Source organism: Aplidium turbinatum, chromosome 3, assembly GCF_918807975.1.
Source record: "Aplidium turbinatum chromosome 3, kaAplTurb1.1, whole genome shotgun sequence".
NCBI classification, from domain to species: domain Eukaryota; kingdom Metazoa; phylum Chordata; class Ascidiacea; order Aplousobranchia; family Polyclinidae; genus Aplidium; species Aplidium turbinatum.
The window spans coordinates 46,943,262-46,962,324 of NC_137474.1; the positions used below are offsets into that span (position 1 = coordinate 46,943,262).

Below are 19,063 nucleotides of genomic sequence, written 5' to 3' on the forward strand. Positions count from 1 at the left end.
CAATCAATCCTCACCAACCTGGCTCAACAATCAACAGCCACTACAATCAATCCTCACCAACCTGGCTTAACAATCAACAACCACTACAATAAATCCTCACCAACCTGGCTTAACAATCAACAACCACTACAATAAATCCTAACCAACCTGGCTCAACAATCAACAGCCGCAACAATAATTCCTCACCAACCTGGCTCAACAATCAACAGCCACTACAATCAATCCTCACCAACCTGGCTCAACAATCAACAACCACTACAATAAATCCTCAGCAACCTGGCTCAACAATCAACAGCCGCAACAATCAATCCTCACCAACCTGGCTCAACAATCAACAGCCACTACAATCAATCCTCACCAACCTGACTCAACAATCAACAACCACTACAATAAATCCTCACCAACCAGGCTTAACAATCAATCCTCACAAATTTGGCTCAACAATCAACAGCCACTGCAATCAATCCTCACCAACCTGGCTCAACAATCAACAGCCACTACAACAAATCCTCACCAACCTGGCTAAACAATCCACAACCACTACAATAAGTCCTCAGCAACCTGGCTCAACCATCAACAGCTACAACAATCAATCCTCACCAACCTGGCTTAACAATCAACCGCTACAACAATAAATCCTCACCAACCAGGTTCAACAATCAACAGCTACAACAATCAATCCTAACCAACCTGGCTTAACAATCAACAGCCGCAACAATAAATCCTCACCAACCAAGCTCAACAATCAACAGCCGCAACAATCAATCCTAACCAAGCTGGCTCAACCATCAACAGCCGCAACAATCAATCCTCACCAACCTGGTTTAACAATCAACAGCCGCAACAATAAATCCTCACCAACCTGGCTCAACAATCAACAGCTACAACAATCAATCCTAACCAAGCTGGCTCAACAATCAACAGCCGCAACAATAAATCCTCACCAACCTGGCTCAACAATCAACAGCTACAACAATCAATCCTAACCAACCTGGCTCAACAATCAACAGCTACAACAATCAATCCTAACCAACCTGGCTTAACAATCAACAACCACTACAATAAATCCTCACCAACCTGGCTCAACAATCAACAACCACTACAATAAATCCTCACCAACCTGGCTCAACAATCAACAGCTACAACAATCAATCCTCACCAACCTGGCACAACAATCAACAGCCACAACAATCAATCCTCACCAACCTGGCACAACAATCAACAGCCGCAACAATCAATCCTCACCAACCTGGCTCTTTCCTCCTCAGGATTGAGAAGGTAGGATGTGGGACTTCTATTGATGTTTCCAACCTCCACGCCATGTTTTCCTATCTTCATCCTGCTCATATGGAGATTGGCGTTTGCTAAAGGAAATGACGTTAATTGCGTAAACAACTGAAGATTTTGTCACTTACAACTATTTTGCAACATTGACAAGCAGTCGATACGAGATTGGGTTTTCTTTTTTTAAACAAACAATTCCAAAGTGTCCAACCAGTTTCTTTCAATCATTTGAAACTGAATCATCCGAATAAAGTCTAATCTGAATGACGTCACAGACCGAACAAGTTCACTTATGGTAAAAGTGTTTTTTTTTTTATCTAGGTACTGGAGACAGACTTGGACAACTAGATAATTCTAGTTGTCTAAGTCTAGTTAATTCTAGTTGTCTAATGCGATAAAATAGAGCAAAATGTCGGTAATTCTAATTCTAATCTAATTCGGTAAAAACTTGTTTGCTCTAATTGTAGTTTTTATCCAATCTTCAGTTTTACTAAAAATTTTAGTTTGTCCAACAGTAGCCTATTTTTTGGCAAATGGAAGGAAACTGCGCTCTTGTCAACGTTATACAAAGAAAATGCAATAAAACGATCAAGATTAAATGGTCATTCTATCTTTTGAGCAGCAAAGTCATGAAAAAATCGATTAAATCATCAATTCACTGATGTTACAATCAGTGAATCTCTGTTATCTCCTCCACAAACGGAGCCTGAAGCCTCTGTCACAAGCTTAACATGGCGTTCCATAGCTTGGATATGACAGGGGAAACTTTCAACTGTGAGAGGACTCATCGTGAATGGATTTGTTTTGATCATATTAATCAAATCTTCATTGCTAAGGTTCTTGGTGTGGGGAGGTTCAGTGATATCTTCGTGCAAGTTCAGTGCCAGTCAATTATTTCTATATAATTCCTAGAGTGAAGGCTCAAGGTTGGCACTCTAAAAACTCGCACTGTACTGCTGCTCTTGCATTCTCGGGACTTAAGTATTCGCCTGAAAGCCAGTTCTCTGATACTGATGTGTGATGTTGTCGTCTGCCAACATTGCCAGGAGAAAGTTTTCAGGGTGCGCAAAAAAGGCATTTTTCTGGATAGCATTCATAACAACTTCCTTAAGCTTATCCTCAAGATATCTGGCCTTGTCTACCATGTTGTTGACATGTTTTGCTCCATCTGTACACAAAGATGCCTGTTTAATAGAGAACCACATCGGTGCATACACTTTCAAAATAAAGGTGACAACAGTCTTCAATTCTATGGACGGTGCTTCTGTTGAAATATGCAACCGCAATATGTGATTTGTTAAAGTCAGCCATCTTGCTTGATTAATATTGTACCAGGGCATTTGAGTGAAAGGTCCAAGGAGCAACAACCTTTGCTAATAGCCAAATAGATTTCAAACAGATACTTCTGATCGGTGCTTAAGTCTTTGGGTTGCAGTATGTGCTCTAAATCACAAGGTATTTTGTCAAAATTTATCAGTGGTTGACGGTCACAGGTATGAACGGCTTTGCCGATTGGTCCTGCAAATCCATGGGGGCCAGTAATTGGACCATTTATCTTCTGAAAAAGATACCTGAGAGGAATCTCATTGGCATGCAACAGGCAGATACACCATTATGGTTTACCTAGTGACTCTTCAATTAATCGAATGACTCCCTTCTTTACACCAGTATTGACGCCTGTTCAATCAGTAGGTTACCAATTACATTGAGTTCATTTGTATCTACCCCCTTTTTTTCTAAATAATCTAACAACTTTGAAGCTATTTCAGCCCCTGTCCCCTTACTTGCAAAAACATGCCCGAAGTAAAATGATCCTGGTTCTGCTATAATTGTCATGTGTTCCTCTGATATTATTTTACGATGAAATTTGCCATCAATCTCTTTTGCAACATTGTCTTATCTTTTCGGCCATCAAAATATAAACCTGCAATCTTTGTGCTGGCTTCACCTGACAAAGCTGTGCGTTTCTTCATCCTTTCCCTGCGAGCTTTGCTTCTGTCGATCACCAAGGAGTTGCCGCCTTGAACATCAGCATGAACAGAACTTGCTATGGCTTCTGCTGCCCTATCTGAGACTCTATATCTGTCACAAATGGTTGCCATTGTTTGCAAAGATTTGGGGAAGACCTTTTTCTTCTTTGGACAGGAAGCATCTATATATGTAGGCTACCACTATTGTTAGGACATTCTGTGTCACTGTTACTGTCACTGTGATAAACCTGAGAAGATGCAGACGACTAAGTTGCACAACTTCTTGTGGTCATTTCACAATGCTTTAACAATGTTCTTCTTTTGTTTTTTTTCTAGCTTTTGTGTTTTTGCTTTATCAATACTACCAATGATCATTTGCCTGGTATTTCTTTGATTTATCAGAAATTCTACGACACATTGCAATATAGGCTAACTGAAAAACATGGCTTGAGTCAATTAATATGGACACGACTGTAACTATTTCTGGTATAAGATGAACACTTTTGTACAGGTCTGCAATACGCAATCATACGTAGAGAACGTAGCCTATATATCTATAAAAAAATGAAAGAAGAAATAGTAGAAATGGAAAAATGCAAAAAAACATAATTTGGTGGCCATAATGGCTTTGGTGACGTCATAATTTGCTCACGCTGTCATCATATGTATTTGTAGTGTTTTATGACATGAACAAGGAAAGCTTGTTGAAATATGATGAAAATTGGGCAAGTATTGGCAAAGTTATAATGAATTTACTGTATTTTCAAGCAAAGTTGGCGGCCATCTTTGATTTGTGGATTGAGATTCATCAAGACATTATTTTTTTTATTTTTTTTTTTCACAAATGTGTTTTTCATGAACAAAAGCAACTTTTTAGGGGGCTATGTTTTTGAATTTCGCGAAAAAGTTATTTTCACTCAATCACTCCACCCTAATGTATATTATGACGTAAGTGATTTTGGCGCTGTGATGGTGGAATGACTTTTGATCCCGAGTTGCCACATTGGCGTTTTTATCCAAATAAAAAAAAATATGAGACAACCGCATCAAACTAATTCTAATCTAGTTTAAATTCTACTTTAATTTTTGAAAACTTGTTTAGCACTAATTCTAATACTAGTCTACTTTGTAAAAGCCTAATTCTAATCTAATTTCGAAAGACAACAAAAATTCTAGTTGTCCAAGTCTGACTGGAGAATTGGACATCTACAAAAGTTCTCCAAGCCAATTGATTTTATTTGAGTCGGCTCGGAGGTGACAATGGACGCTCACCAGCCTCAATGCTCTCGACGATCCCATTGACGAAAGCGCTGGTTGTTTGATCTACGTGGCCTAGAGAAGTCACCTGGAGGAGAAGATACTGAAAGAATCCTGCAGGACCGGAGTGGGTGTGTGTACCGGATATTACGACATTATCCGCGGTGAACCTAAAACGTATTTATGACATCACGGAGGGTATTGCGAATTACAATTGTTGCCTCATAGCAGGCCACTGAATCTTCAAGTCATTATTGCTTTGAGAAATACAACAGGAAGCATGTCTACAAAGTTCACGTTCTTTAAACTAACTTTTACGTCACAAAGACAAAGCATGACGTAGTCGCTTACGTGTCACCATGCTTTTGTTGCAAGCGCTTCACGACTTCCAGCTTGATTAGCTCTGACGCCATGCCAGAGTCGAAGCTCACGAAAGCGACCCGTGATGTCATGTCGACGTCAGCAATGACGAAGGCGCGGCTGTAGAGCCGAGTATGCAATCCGGTTGCTATCTGGTCCGGGTGGGCGTACCCCATCTGCAGACAATCAACTGTCAGGAAGGTTGGGATAAAAAATTTAATTTATAGAAATTTTAAGTTTTCCACAAAGAGAGATTTGCTAAGGACTCTTTGTTCCGTCTTGGACTTCCTCGATCTACTAAATCACTGGGACCAGGAAGGTTTGAACTATTTGTCGTCATGACGTCATCACGCACGCTCTTAGAGTCTTACCATGTTGACTTGTACGATGGGACCGGTGACGTCACGACGGGCCACGCCAACGTAATAGACATCAGAAGGATCAGACGTTGTAGCAGATGCTGTAGCAGACGTTGTGAGAGGAGCTGCAGCTGATGGAATGCAAACACAAAAAGTGATGAACTCGTGCAAAAATTGATGTCAGTTCTGATTGGCTCCAACGTGGAACTTCTAATTGGTAGATTGTAGTTGATCGAGTTTAAACATTCGTGTAAGTTCCTTTGGTTTGTAGAAATTTTATTTATGTTATATTTTGCATTAAAGATCGTTAGAATCAGCCACCAGCATACGATACATTCCAACGCCAATAAACGGGGAAGGATGGCAAACCGTTGAGTTTAAAACCTGGATGAACATTTGTTATGTTAAAAGATGGTTACTTGTAACTTGCACAGGAAAAATTAAAACACCGACAAAGATTTGAGCATTTAGAAAAAAAGATTAACTTTAGGTAGGAAATTTATTCATGGGGTCCAGAGAAAATCTGAACAAATTACACAAGCAGCCCATTAAGTAATTTAAAAACACGTCATAGAGGACAATTGTCTGCGCCTACCGTTGACGTCATCAAGGTTGATGTAATATCCTGCGACCCCTCCAATAACCCCCAGTATTACCAGGGTGAAGATAAGGAGAAAAATTCTCCAACCAATTACGCAGGCTCGAGATGGGGGTTTTCCCTTATCAACCTGTTGAAGTGGAACGTGACGTCAAAATGAAAATCGGGAAGAAACTTCAGACAAAAGTTTTGGGACATCACGAAATCGAAAACAAAATAAATTGCTTTCAAGGTTAATCAACAACGCAACTCAACCCAACTTGAATTGACATTGACAAGCAGTTCATTTTGAGCCGTGGTTGTTATCGGGGTGCTCAGAGACTCTAAGGATCCTGCAAGTGAAGAGTCTTTGGATTTCTTTCGCAATGCACCGCCTTTGTATGTTGTGCAGACGAGGTTTCCTCGAGACAAGATCATTTAGGAATAGGGTCCAAAAGTTTGTCAATGTTGACAAGTGAGATAGAAGTTCCACGTTTAATCATTGCAGTCGATCATCCGCAACTCAAGTAGTGGATTGCAACAAAACTATCTCTTATGTAAAGTTTCAATATAGATTTTTATTAAAAATTTTTTATTAAAAATCTATCTATTTATTACCTGACTTTCTTCGTTAGTCATGGCGGCCTCCAAAGAAGATTCAACCAGCTAATCGGTCAACACTTAGTTTTACTGAACAATCAGACTACTTGATAAAGTGACTAACTTAAAGCTCTGCTATTCTGAAATTGTATCATCATCAAACAACAATTCTAATTGTCTTAAAAGCTTTTCAAATGTCATATCACGTCATCTTCTTAGATTTCTTTATCCGTCCTCAAGAAGACGCAAAATAAGTTGTGATTCAAATAATAGTTTCAAACAAATTAGTGATTTCATTCAATTTAGTTCAAGCACATTCTGCAGTAATGGCCAAGCACTTGCTACAATGCGGAAATGAGCTGCTTTCCCAATATTTCAAGGCAATATTAGTTTCTATTTTACTTTTCCAGCTTATGTGGCTAAATATTTCAACTGCTCGACTTCAAAATCAAGATTTGACCGAAGTCTTCGTGATCCTGATCTTCTAATCTCATTGTTATCTTCCTAACGCCACTGAGGCTCCAGTGGAAATCCATTTTTGTTGACACTCCCCACTATATTTACTATTCCAGCACAGTTGCTTGTCGGCCACGGACCATTTCATGTTCCCTCCACAGCAGCTAACTTTTATAAGCATCATTAGATTTTCAATAATATCAGTGTGGCCACAGTCATAATGTTGACAACATCACACAATATGCCCATCAACTGCTGCATGCGGACAGCTGCTGACGTCAGATAGCCTACTCGCGCTGTTTGTGGATGAAAGAGAAGGTTGTAGGCAGGAACAACAAAAGTGTTGATTGCTGTTTTGTTTCATTGCATTTCATTGTTTTAATGTTATCTGACGTTTGGCCATCTATTATGGCAAATCAATAATGCAAGTAATATTCAAACACAGCATTGGTGTTGTTGTATCATGGAAATTTAATAATTGACAAAGTGTTTACTCTGTGCAGGTTCTTGAAACATGGCGGCCATGTTTGCCCAGGGTGAAACTTTGCCCAGTTCAATGATTAAACTTCTTCAACTGCAACAACTATATTTCAACCACAAAGCTTTGCCATTGCGTGGCGACTTGCATGTCTGACGTCATTCTTTATGACGTCACGACCCTGCCAGAATTAGGTTAAGTCAATCAGAAGCCTAAAGACTTTGTTTCTCCATGTAACTTATGTGTAATATAAGTTAAAGTCTGGATATAGATGAGACCTCACTCGCTCAGTTAGTGACGATTTGATGGATAAATTGGACTTTGGATCAAGCGACGTTAGTTCGATCCTCGTGGTGTTCACTTCAAGACAAGCTTGAATACAGTGGCATCGAGTAAACAAGGACCAGACAACAACACTTCGACAACTGGAAACTTCACTTAATCTCAGTGACCGGCCTGCGTCAGTGGTTCAAGCCTTTCCAAAATTTCGATTCGGTGGGATTTGGCGTGTCCGGAGCCGTTGAAAAAATAGCCGACTCCGACTTAATAAAAAGCGATGAATAATAAAATTTTTGTTTGCAATACAGTATTTCAAAATATTGTTTCTTGTTGTATGTATTGTGCTCCTTTACAAAAACAAAAGTGTTGGTTCTTGTCAGTTTTGTGAAAGTTGCCGTTTTAGTTTTGATGCAAATTTAATTGAACTAATTTTTAAAAAAATGAAAAAGAGCAAAATTTCAGAAAATCAAGCAACACTGAAACCGCAGTCCGCCAGACGTGTAGCCTACAGCAACCGGATCCGAACACGGTTCTTACTTAATAATAATAATCGTGTTTTTATTTGCGCCCATTGCGATGACATACAGTACACTGCGATCACAGATGCGATACAACATACGACAGGAAGCAGCGAAGTGACATAGTCTTCGAGTCAGCCGCTCCCCTTAGTTTGGATACTTGATCAAATCCGGTTTCTAAACTTTTATGAGTTTTTTTATGTTTTGTAGACAAGGACACAAATTTTTAATGAGCTCTTGGCAACATTTCGAAACCCGGAGAAGGTTTTGAATCATTGCGTTTGTGGCAACACTGAAAATTTGGTCAGGTCGAAGTTGATGATTTTACTGTAGTGTGTTGAAAACGTTGATATAATGTCAGAAAGATAAACAATAAACATACATGGGTTTACTTACAAGGTAGACCACTAGGCCTACGTTAAGTTGACAAATGATGATAGATTTGCTTGCAGCTTACATGTTTTAGTTATTTCTTTACTATGCATTGAATGGTTATTTAGTGTTAGTGCAACTATAGTGTTTGTCTTATGTTGTATGCATTTGAATGAAGATGGCACATTACAAGCCAAATGCTTGTTATGTAGGGACCAAAAGTGCTATAACAGGTGATTAGCCAGTAATGCACGATGTACGGTGGTAGACTAAGCACCATACACCTAATAAGTTGTAGGCTATTGAATTAATTTTGTAAACTACTTTTACAAAAAGTGTGAATCTGTCGTGTGGTGGAATACTTTTATAATAAAATTTCAGACAAAATTACTTCGGATCTGTTTCGGATCCAGATCAAAAACAGGGTCGGTTCAAGATGCTAAAAATCTTGGATCTGTACAGTGTACACCTCTGCAGTCGGCTGGTTAGAAAGCGAGAAGTCCGTACACAGCGAAGCAAAATTAGGGTCTCAGAGGAACCATATTGACCAACAGGTTACTCGTACGACAAATCAAATAAAGAAGTTTCTTTCAATCGTGATAGTAAATAAACAATTTATTATTAGCCAACGTGCAGTTGGCTACCAGTGAACAATTGGTCATCTGCTATCGGTGCCTCGCTCAATCCTAAAAGTTTACTTCTATTGTCATCAGATGCACCAATAGTTAACCACTCAAAGATTAACGAATCAATCAAACAGCTTCTTTTGATGCACAAAGCGTAATCCGTAGATTAGAATCATTGACTTCTTATCCAATTCTTAAGGATAATCCACCCCGCCAACCGCTTCACATGACTGCGCATGCTGCGCATACAGACAAGGTGAAAAGTCGACGTAATTTGTATTGCAACAAGTCAAACTCTGATCAATGACGTGTAATTCGGTCATAAAGCTCGTATATGATGCTAAGCGCGTATATCATGCATATAGTGACATCACAATAACGCAACAACAAAAAAATCGTATGGTGTCCGCATGGAGGCGCCACAAGCTTGCATAGAGAATCAAGAAAAATTAACAATATACAGGAAACTAGGTTGGGGAAACACTGCTGAGACATCAACCAATCTGGAAGGAACGGGATCGACCAGTGATGGGGATGGAGGAGCTGTACTCATCTTTCCTGTCGCCATAGTAACTGATGCGGTACGTTCCGCTCGGTTGATCATCCGGAATCCACCAGTCTATAGTGATGTGGCTCTCGACGCTGGGTACATCCCTCACTGAAGAAGGGGTCTTTGTGAAGTGGAGCACCCCCAGACTCTGCAGGTGGGAGATCGTCCTGAGGAACAAACAAAGATCAGTTTTGAGGCTCCGGAAGATGAAAGAAGTTGCATGGGCTGATACGTGAAAGGAAACTTGGGCCAGAGGCCATTCACACGGGACAGTGGCCGGCCCAATAGCCGCAATGACCTCAGCGCATCCGCAGCGAGATTCTATGCAATCAACCAATCACTCACCTATGACGTCGATTCAAGCGCCTTCCTGGAGTGATGACGTCACTGAGCGCATCGGGCAGAGGCAGGTTCCCTTCGCTGTACAACGTCATCGCTCTCTCATAGTCAAAGCGGACGCCCGATGACGCAGCGATGATGTCAAAAAGCGCGGTGATGACATTGCGTTCTTTGTCGTCGACGTGCCGCGCGACGAGTGCGTCCTTCCAAGTGAAAGTGGTGCACCAGTCTGTGTCCACGTACACGGTCGTCCAGGTACTGCCCACCAGTCGGTCCACACTCAGGTAGGTCGAACCAATCTGTGCATTGACGAAAAATTATTAAAAGTCGCCATGCAGGAAGCCCCTAGGATACCTGGTGGGCCCCTATGAATATTAGGGGCATACACAGGGCATTGTATACACGATCATTACCGGAAGTTAATTTGGCACATTGTTAGTGCGTCAAACACATGGGATAACTGTGCGATGGTGGATAATAAAAAGTGAGGAAGCCGTGAGGAAACAAGAATCACATTGGCCCGGCCAAGCGAGGACTTCACGCAATTCGTTAGATCTGAACATTCTACATACAAGCATCGTCTTGGTGGCTGGGCAATACTTGGGTAGGGCAAAGTGGCCTCGGGGGCGCAAGTAGAGAACTCGCATCCCGTTAATCAACTGTGGTTGCTTCTGCGCCACGTTTTCCATTTCAACCAATTGAGGATTTGAACAAACTATTGGCACACGAGGTGTGAACCGATGGAATAATCAACGAGGATTTCACTTAGAAACGTAATAATCGAATTTGATCATCCGCCCAATGCAACCTCGGGTTTGTACCTGGCCAGGCTCACACCGATGAATCACAACCCAGCTTGTGATATCGCTAAGTAAAAAAAATAATTGAAAAAACGAACACAACCGGGGAATCACCTTCATGTTGTGTCTGGGGTTCGCTCCGTAGAATGTCACCGAGACTAAACCCCCCGCAGTGAAGGTGCCGTTCACGTCACTGACTACGTCACCAAACTTATGCCCGGCCGGAACAGAATCTGGACTGGGAGGGGGAAGGAACTCCACCTGTTCGTTGAGGGTGTCGGCGGGAGGAGGTCCAGGGTTGATGCTCCCTGCAACGCAACAAGTGTTCAGTGCCGTCACAATGCGGCATCGTCATCATTGTGACGAAATCAATAAACAAACCAAAGAGTAACACAAAACATTTTCATCAGACGAACAGAAAACTTTCAATAAACTAACGTAAGACAGAAACATCACACGGTGATATCGTGACGTCATAAGAAGTACTACCCACAGTACCTTGCGTTCCTTGCACCATCGCCTGTACTAGACTGGTGTACTTTTGATAGTAGGCTTGGAAGGTGTGGGGCCCGTATATGGTGGATGCCCCTTCGTACCTCTGCGCGGTGTACTCCTCAGGGGTGGTGATGTAATGAGTGTATACGTTCGATAAGCCCGCTAGCACAACCTGAAATGAGCGATTGGTTATAGTGGGGAGGGGTCAAGCATCCCTGGTCTGTAAGTGTATAAAATAGTCACCTTCGCGTTTTGTACGCCCCACTTTTGGGCCTCCTTCTGCACCGCGGCCTTGATTCTCCTTCCTGCCATGGTGGTAAATTCTCCGGGCACTGCAATGATGATCAGCTGCCCCAGCTTAAGCATCTGCACATCGATGATCGTGGGATGCCACGCGTATGGCTTGTCCATGTCTGGAATGCAATTGTCTCGTCAACAAAGGTTCATGGATTCCGCTGATCTAACAATGCATGACGTAAGTTTGACGTAGGCCAAACAAAGTACAATTTTGCGATGAAAACTTTCCATGGCCGTGTAGGGACATATCATCAGAACCTCTCTCCCCCGTGTGGTGACTATTGGTGTTGCCAGATGACAGTGATTAGAGGAGCAGGATACATTTTAACTCTACAAGGCACACGAACTTTTTTTGTAACTAACTTTCTTTCTAACCCACTCCAAGCAGTAGGGTTCGGGGTTAGCTACGAAGACAAAAAATAATTATCTTGGGATGTTTAGTTCAGGAAGACAGCAAAGTCCGGTAGAGAATCGAGTACAAAACGTCTATGCGAACACCGACTGCATCTCTCTACACAAGCTCGTAGAAGCCATCACCGACCATGTCAGTGACGTCACAATGCGACTTACATCCAGTGGGGAGAAGGACGGGCTTCGGGTGGTGGCAGGCGTAGTAGTCACTGGGGGGCGCTGTCGAGCATACCAACTTGACGATGAGGTCATCACGCACGGTATCCCATAGCAACGTGCCTTCTGTCATGCTTTGCGTGAAGTCGAAAGCTCCTGCCCCGTCGGTTGTCCCGGCGGCGAAGCTGAGAAAAGTTAGATTTACGTGAAATTGCTAAAACAGTGTCGTTGAATCCTCATGAACATTGGTATCGGCCCAACACAGGCCGTCAGTGCGGTGACGTTGCTGCATCATGAACATTGGGATCGCCCACCACAGGCCGTCAGTGCGGTGACGTTGAATCCTCATGAACATTGGTATCGGCCCAACACAGGCCGTCAGTGCGGTGACGTTGCTGCATCATGGCAGGCCTTCTTGTTCAGACCATGAATACTTTTGAAAGGAGGCACAAAGCCATGGCAACCCACACAATGCGAGGGTTTCAAACCTGGGTTAAAACCAACCAAGAAGTGGAGTTATGGTGGGCTCACTTTTGATCTCATCGACTCGGAACATTGCTCCCTTAGGGATCCTCATTGCTCCTTTTATCTTCCAGCGCTGAGCTACAATGTCGCGTCAGAAACTGGGGTGGGTTGTTTGTTATGAAACAATAATTGTAACTTTTCATTGGTATTCGGCAACTAACCTGTAGCCCATCCCAGGCTTGCATGTAGTCACGTTGGTCCCGTCGTCCAGTCTGACAACCTCCTTTGTCATGTCCACGTATTGGTGCACCCAACCGATCGATCCTTCCAGCTGCTCTTTGCTCCTGTGACGTCACAACGCAGAAGATGACAATCAACGAGTTCAATCTCGACAAAGACTCTTCAGCAACGCAAGGGTTTGCGTTTCGTCAACTGTAGTATCGAGTCATGACAGTTCGAACGCAATCCAGGGACCGCTGCATGCGACCCCTTGTTACAATCTGCTTTGGCATGAGAAACAAACCTTACTTGTTATACACGAGCTTGGCCGTCTCGAACTGACGCTTGGCGATGATGTCAGTTGAGTCGAACATATCAACGCCGGGGCCGAACGCGACGCAGTTTTTGACGCGCGGAGGGATCCCACACGTTGACTTTTCGAAGTTGCATGCTTTTCCTGGGACAGGAATATCAGTTAACACAGCTTGAAAAGTGTAAATTACGCTACCACACGTAATATCCGGAAATTAGTGCCATTAATAATTTATTACCTAGACAGAATCGCAGATATTTATTTCATCAAACAATTTAATAACAAACAGGTGCAAATACTGAGAAGCTTAATCGTGCGCTCTTCACCCTGGGACATACAGGCCCGTCTCAAGGAGGCCCGGGACACACAGGCCCGTCTCAGGGCCTCAGAGCACACTGGGACATACAGACCCGCCTCAGGGCACCCTGGGACACACAGGCCCGTCTCAGAGAGGGCCGGAAAGCCATTAGGACTTACCTGAGTCGACGCAGATTGGTCCATTCGTGCGGGGGGATACGTCACCAAGATTCGCTGACGCAAACGCGCCCACGTATGACTCCTGCCACGTAATTCGCAATTTATTGGTAATGTGAAATGATGACATCACATTCGTCATAATACAAAGCAATGACGAATTCAAACAGCACTTGACGTTGAAAAGACGTCAGGGTAACATGAAGCTACATATGATATTGCTGCAATTCGACATCGACCGACCAGCCGCAACCGTTTGCGACACCTTTGATTGGGTCCCGGTTGCGTATGTAATCTGCACGTCGCTGCAGCAGATGAAGTGTTTTGATCGGTAGTCTTTTCAAACATAGGACAATTTTCCCTATGGACCAGCTGAGTGCAGTATTGTAACCTTTCTAGCATTTAACCAGAGAGTTGATTGTTCCTTTAAACTTTATAACGATAAGGTGGTTTCCTTGAATGATAGACATTCCCTTTGAACTTTGTTTGGTAACTACAAAAGAAAAAAAAAACAATGGCAGGGGTAGAATCGAACCCGCGTCATCAAAATGAATGCCTGCAAACCCTAACGCGCACACCCCTACGCAAGTCTGCCTACAACGAACCGTCCACTAAATCTATATCAGAAATGTTTCGAGAAGTTCACGTGGCTGTTGCAGCGACCCACAAATACGCCTCCCGGATGCTACATTGGTGTAGCTCGTATCGAACCACGATATAAACGCCGCTCACCTTCCCGGTAATGTTCTCCCCAGGTCTCCTCATCATCTGCTCAAAGAGTGCGGATGCTCTTCCTCTGTTGTCGGAGCTGATCAGTTGGTTGGTGAAGTTCATGCTCGTCCCGTGAACCGGGTACCAGGAAAACATCCCCATCGGGCTACCTGTGGCAACCACGTCATCAGGTGAACGCTACGTCATGTAGGATTGTGACGTCATGTCGCAAAAGAAGCGTCAATAATGACACAGCAAGCGACATCACAGACTCACCAGTAGCAGTCTCAAGCTTGAGCATGGTCAGTTCTTGCTCCGTGTTGAAGTTGAACCTGCCGATGACGTCATTGTAAGAATTATGTAACACAGACAGGTGATGACGTCACATCCGCTGACAGGCGACACAAGCATACTTACTGTTCCCTTTCATCGGCGGGGTTCTTCAGGTAAGCGCTGGGACTGCGATTGATGTTCCCCTCGACTACATCACCGGAACCAATCAGCATCCGTCCTTCCTTCATGCTTGAGTGAGCTGGAATGTCATGTGATGAAATGAAACAGAAATTTTGTGTTGGTTGAGAAAAGACAAAATTGAAGTTGATTTTCGACTTGTCAAAAGTTAGCTTTAAACCACGTAAACAGTGACGCAACGATGACGCAACGCGGTCCACCTTTGTCGATGCTGTCGAATATTCCGTTGACAAATGCGTCAGTGGATTGCTTGACGGCACCTAGTGACGTCACTTCGACCAGCATCGTTTGGAAGAATCCGGCCGGACCGGAATGACTGTGAGTTCCGGATATCACCACGTTTCGTTCCGTGTACCTGGAGGAACAAGTATGATATGTGTTTCGTAGCAAACTGTGGCAGCCATAAGTAAATAAACTACAAACATCAGGCCTCTAAGCTCCCGGTGGCCATGGCCGCGGAGAAATCGTTGAATGGCCTCCGAAACGATCGTGCCGGTAGGCCATGGTTGGTTGCCGGCTCCCACAAGCTAACATTTTTCCACTGCTATTTCAAACTTTTTTTCTCCACTCGCGTTTGTAAGTGGAACTTCTTCTTCTTCACTCGTATTCGCTCCTTTTTTTTCAAACAAGGCAACGTCCCCACATGCCGATGAGAAATATTGCTGATAAAAGTTTGAGTAAACTGAGCGTCGACTTACAAAAGCTCAAAGACTGGCTGTAGCCTACACCCACTTGGGAAGCAGTGCATTTAAGTAGGCTATAACTGCAAGCATGTTTGAGGGCTTTGTTTGCGTTGTTCTCACCCGAGTGAACGCAAAAACACGATATCAATTAACAGATTAAAAAAACACAAGTTTTTAACGATTTTTTATTTTGGCTGCCTGGAGCAGACTTAGCCTTTGGGAAGAAGCTCTGGTAGGCCACTAGGCCATGCTTGGTCGTCGGGAGAATAAAGGAGCTTACTACTACTATAGTATCATAGCCGATGCGGCCTTTGATAAACTAGATGCTCAGTTCGTAAATTCTTCCAATGTTCCCTTTGTCGTGCAGTGTCTCAAAGTGTTCTTGGTTGACTGATTGACGTATTTCGTTGAAAATTAGATACAAATGTTGTTCGTTGCCTGCCACGAGCACGTCTCCCGAGAAGGCGACCGCTTAGACAAAGATTTTTGAATTCTTCTTTTCTGATAATGTGACCGAGAAATTTGAGTTGTCTTTGAGTTATGTTGTTCAATAGTTTCTTATCTTGATGTAACTGGTTTAAAACTTCTGCATTTGTGATGTGATCAGTATATGAAATCCTGAGCATCCTTCTGAAAAAGGACCTTAAAGGCCTGCAAATAAAACTGAGCGGATCCACCATGACACTTGTTGAAGATGAATTAACGTTTACGGCATTGTATTAATGCCGAACATACAGTGCTTACAGCGCTTCATAAAACAGACAGTTTCAGGACAAACGTCCACACACAGCCGGGCACAAGGAACACCATCGAGGCCACAATATTAATTCACTCACTGGCTTCCGTATTTCGCTCGTAGCTTCTTGACCACCTCAAGCTTGACCACTTGTGACGCCATACCACTGTCCACTGTAACGAAAGCAACACGCGACCGATTGTCGACGTCAGCGACGACAAAGGCGCGCGCGTAGAGACGCTGATGAAGTCCAGCCGCAGTTTGAACAGGGTTGGCGTATCCCATCTGTGGGAAGACATTACATTGTGACGTCTCTATGTCACAATAATGAGGAAAACTATCAGATTCTGGAAAAAAAAGCTTTAGTTGACAAGTGGCCAACATGGTTGGTTAGACCACATCAGCGTGTTGAATGGTCTCCTCGATCAAGCAAAGTTTAACAGAACAACCATCCAACAATTACCAAACAAACAAAAAAGCTGATTGATGACCAAGTCTTTTATTCCTGTACTGTTGGCAACGACAGCTATCGTGCCAACACTGGGTGTAACATCAACGACTTCAATTTAGCAAGCAAGTTTTAAAAGTGTACCAATTTTCATAATTACCATGTTGACTTGGGCGATAGGGCCAGTAACATCAGACCGGGCCACCCCAATGAGGTAAGTACCAGGGACTGGTTCGGGGAGAGGGGAAGGCTCGTTCACACCTCCTGTAACATTACAACACAATTCTATTTTAATACATACTGTAAACATTCAACATTTGTACTGATATTTTTATAGTTTGTTTTAGTCTTGCTACAATTTTGAGAAAGCAACCTCCAGATATAAATAACAGGACATATATAATACTTTATTGCATCAAAGTTGAAACGTGTTTTCTACAACACCAAATTTAAACTGAAACAACTTAATTAAGTTACCAAGAATCAGTGTAACTATCAGTTACCTTTGTTAATAGCATCCAAGAAACCAAAATAATATCCAAGTAGCAAAGCGGCAGTGGCTAGTAAGAGCATGCCAAGGACGCCGAATATGAAGCGACATGCTAGAGTTTTCGTTGATACGAAGTAATCGGCTTCTGTCTGCAAACAAATTTAGCCCACTGTGACCACAACAACTGTCAAAGACCTCACCATCCACTGGTACTCTAGCGAAAATAATATTTATCCTCAGACTGAGCAAGCCTCTTCGGTCGATATACTGAAGGATGTCGATTGTTGAACATGACTTGTCAATTGTCTCATATCCTGAAAACTAAACCATTGTTGCTTGTTATGGTCAAATTGGTCATCAATACTTTGATACTTGGTCAGTTGCAGAACTAGACATTTATCTAGTGAAGATGATATCCAACAATATTTCCAATGCTTAACCAACCAAGACTAGCCAAAAAAAGAATGCTTAATTCAACAAAAATTACAACAATTCACCTTCTTCTTCGGCATTTTTTGATGACCTAAACTACCCAAGTTGTCTGGTTCAATTAAAACAATAGATCACAATCCTAAAAGCAAAATTCAACCATCAACAATTCAATAGCTATCGTAGTAGAAACTAAAGCAACATTTGTTGGTTTAACAACAGTGGTTACAGGGGGTGTTTGATTATAAATGGAATTACCCCAAAACCAATCGTCCATTGGGACAAGTATGAAATCTTTTATAATCTGGCTGGCTAAAGTGGCTATGCAGGAACAGCGCATTGACATTATGGTCATAAATAATACAAGCAACAATGATCAGTTATGACTAAACATTGAAAAGGAATATTACAAGAATATGGAAGATACAAAGTTGAAACTTAGTGTGAATCAGGGCTGGGGAGCCACTGCAAAAAAGCATAGGCTCCGGAGCTATCAAGCATTCATCCACTAGCTCTAAATCCAGAGCTATAAACTTTTAAACAGCGGCTCCAGCTTCATACTTTATCCGACTTATTCTTTTGAGCGGTATGCGCTTAACCGATGTTTTTACTTATCAGATTGGATTTGGTTTGGGATTTCAGGTTTTGATTCAAATAAACGATTGCTACGTTTAAGCAGTATACTATTAACCGATTTCGTCTGTATTCAATACTGGAGCTGATAAATATTTTGTAGCTCCAGCTCCACAAGAAATGTTTAAAAAGGCTCCAGCTCCGGAGAAAATGCTTGGCTCCAACGCTCCAGCCCTGGTGTGAATTGCATACAAGATATCCATTTTCATAACGTAAGCCTTTCATTTTTTTTCTTATCAATGTTATCATTTCTAAACCTATGTAGTTACATTGTAGTGACCCCTTGCAAGAAAATGAAGTAAGTATATACAGTAAAAGGTTGATTGAATCTTATCCTTGGACAGGAAAAGCTTCTTTGAGAATTTAATTCTGGCAGTTTCACATACAGTCCATGTGCGTATTTGCAACCATTTTTTTTAAGGACCTCTGAAAATCGTATTTATTAATGCAGCTCCCGCGAACTTTCTCTGACGTCACCTACACTTGTTTCGCTTTAAAATTTTGGATTCTAGGTATAAAGTGCACTCTCGCATTTCGCAATGGAATACAAAGCACTGGAATTTTAAGAATGCTTAATCTCATCCTGACAATTGTGTCACACACATACGCGCCGACTTCCGGGGGGGCCGGGGGGCGACGCCCCCCGTAAATTTATGGTTGAGGGACAACAAAAAAGATTATTGCAAGTGGTGTTTCAAAGATAAAACACTTCGCGAAAGAAATTTAGATAATTTAAACGGACTTAAAGAATGCCGAAAGCGAAAAAGAGCCTGCGTTGCTCTTGCCCGCAAAACAGCAGCTGATCAC

At 42.4% G+C, this 19,063-nt stretch overlaps 1 protein-coding gene across 1 annotated transcript in view; it reads right to left on the reverse strand.

Moving 5' to 3' along the window:
• The window catches only part of LOC145766876 (uncharacterized), a 27,893-nt gene extending 10,099 nt beyond the window's left edge, over positions 1–17,794 (reverse strand). Inside the window, exons 1-24 of the mRNA XM_082578578.1 lie at positions 17,692–17,794; positions 17,208–17,343; positions 16,865–16,968; positions 16,357–16,541; positions 15,038–15,192; positions 14,784–14,898; positions 14,639–14,698; positions 14,388–14,532; positions 13,659–13,740; positions 13,178–13,325; positions 12,871–12,993; positions 12,188–12,369; positions 11,564–11,733; positions 11,324–11,492; positions 10,940–11,133; positions 10,032–10,324; positions 9,636–9,853; positions 9,141–9,196; positions 6,426–6,473; positions 5,826–5,958; positions 5,243–5,361; positions 4,863–5,047; positions 4,527–4,681; positions 1,250–1,364 (exon numbers count right to left, since the gene is read on the reverse strand). Of these exons, the coding sequence (XP_082434704.1) occupies positions 1,250–1,364; positions 4,527–4,681; positions 4,863–5,047; positions 5,243–5,361; positions 5,826–5,958; positions 6,426–6,473; positions 9,141–9,196; positions 9,636–9,853; positions 10,032–10,324; positions 10,940–11,133; positions 11,324–11,492; positions 11,564–11,733; positions 12,188–12,369; positions 12,871–12,993; positions 13,178–13,325; positions 13,659–13,740; positions 14,388–14,532; positions 14,639–14,698; positions 14,784–14,898; positions 15,038–15,192; positions 16,357–16,541; positions 16,865–16,968; positions 17,208–17,343; positions 17,692–17,706 (3,305 nt within the window). The 5' untranslated portion in view covers positions 17,707–17,794. The remainder of the gene's footprint in view (positions 1–1,249; positions 1,365–4,526; positions 4,682–4,862; positions 5,048–5,242; positions 5,362–5,825; positions 5,959–6,425; positions 6,474–9,140; positions 9,197–9,635; positions 9,854–10,031; positions 10,325–10,939; positions 11,134–11,323; positions 11,493–11,563; positions 11,734–12,187; positions 12,370–12,870; positions 12,994–13,177; positions 13,326–13,658; positions 13,741–14,387; positions 14,533–14,638; positions 14,699–14,783; positions 14,899–15,037; positions 15,193–16,356; positions 16,542–16,864; positions 16,969–17,207; positions 17,344–17,691) is intronic.
• Positions 17,795–19,063: the final 1,269 nt, after the last annotated feature.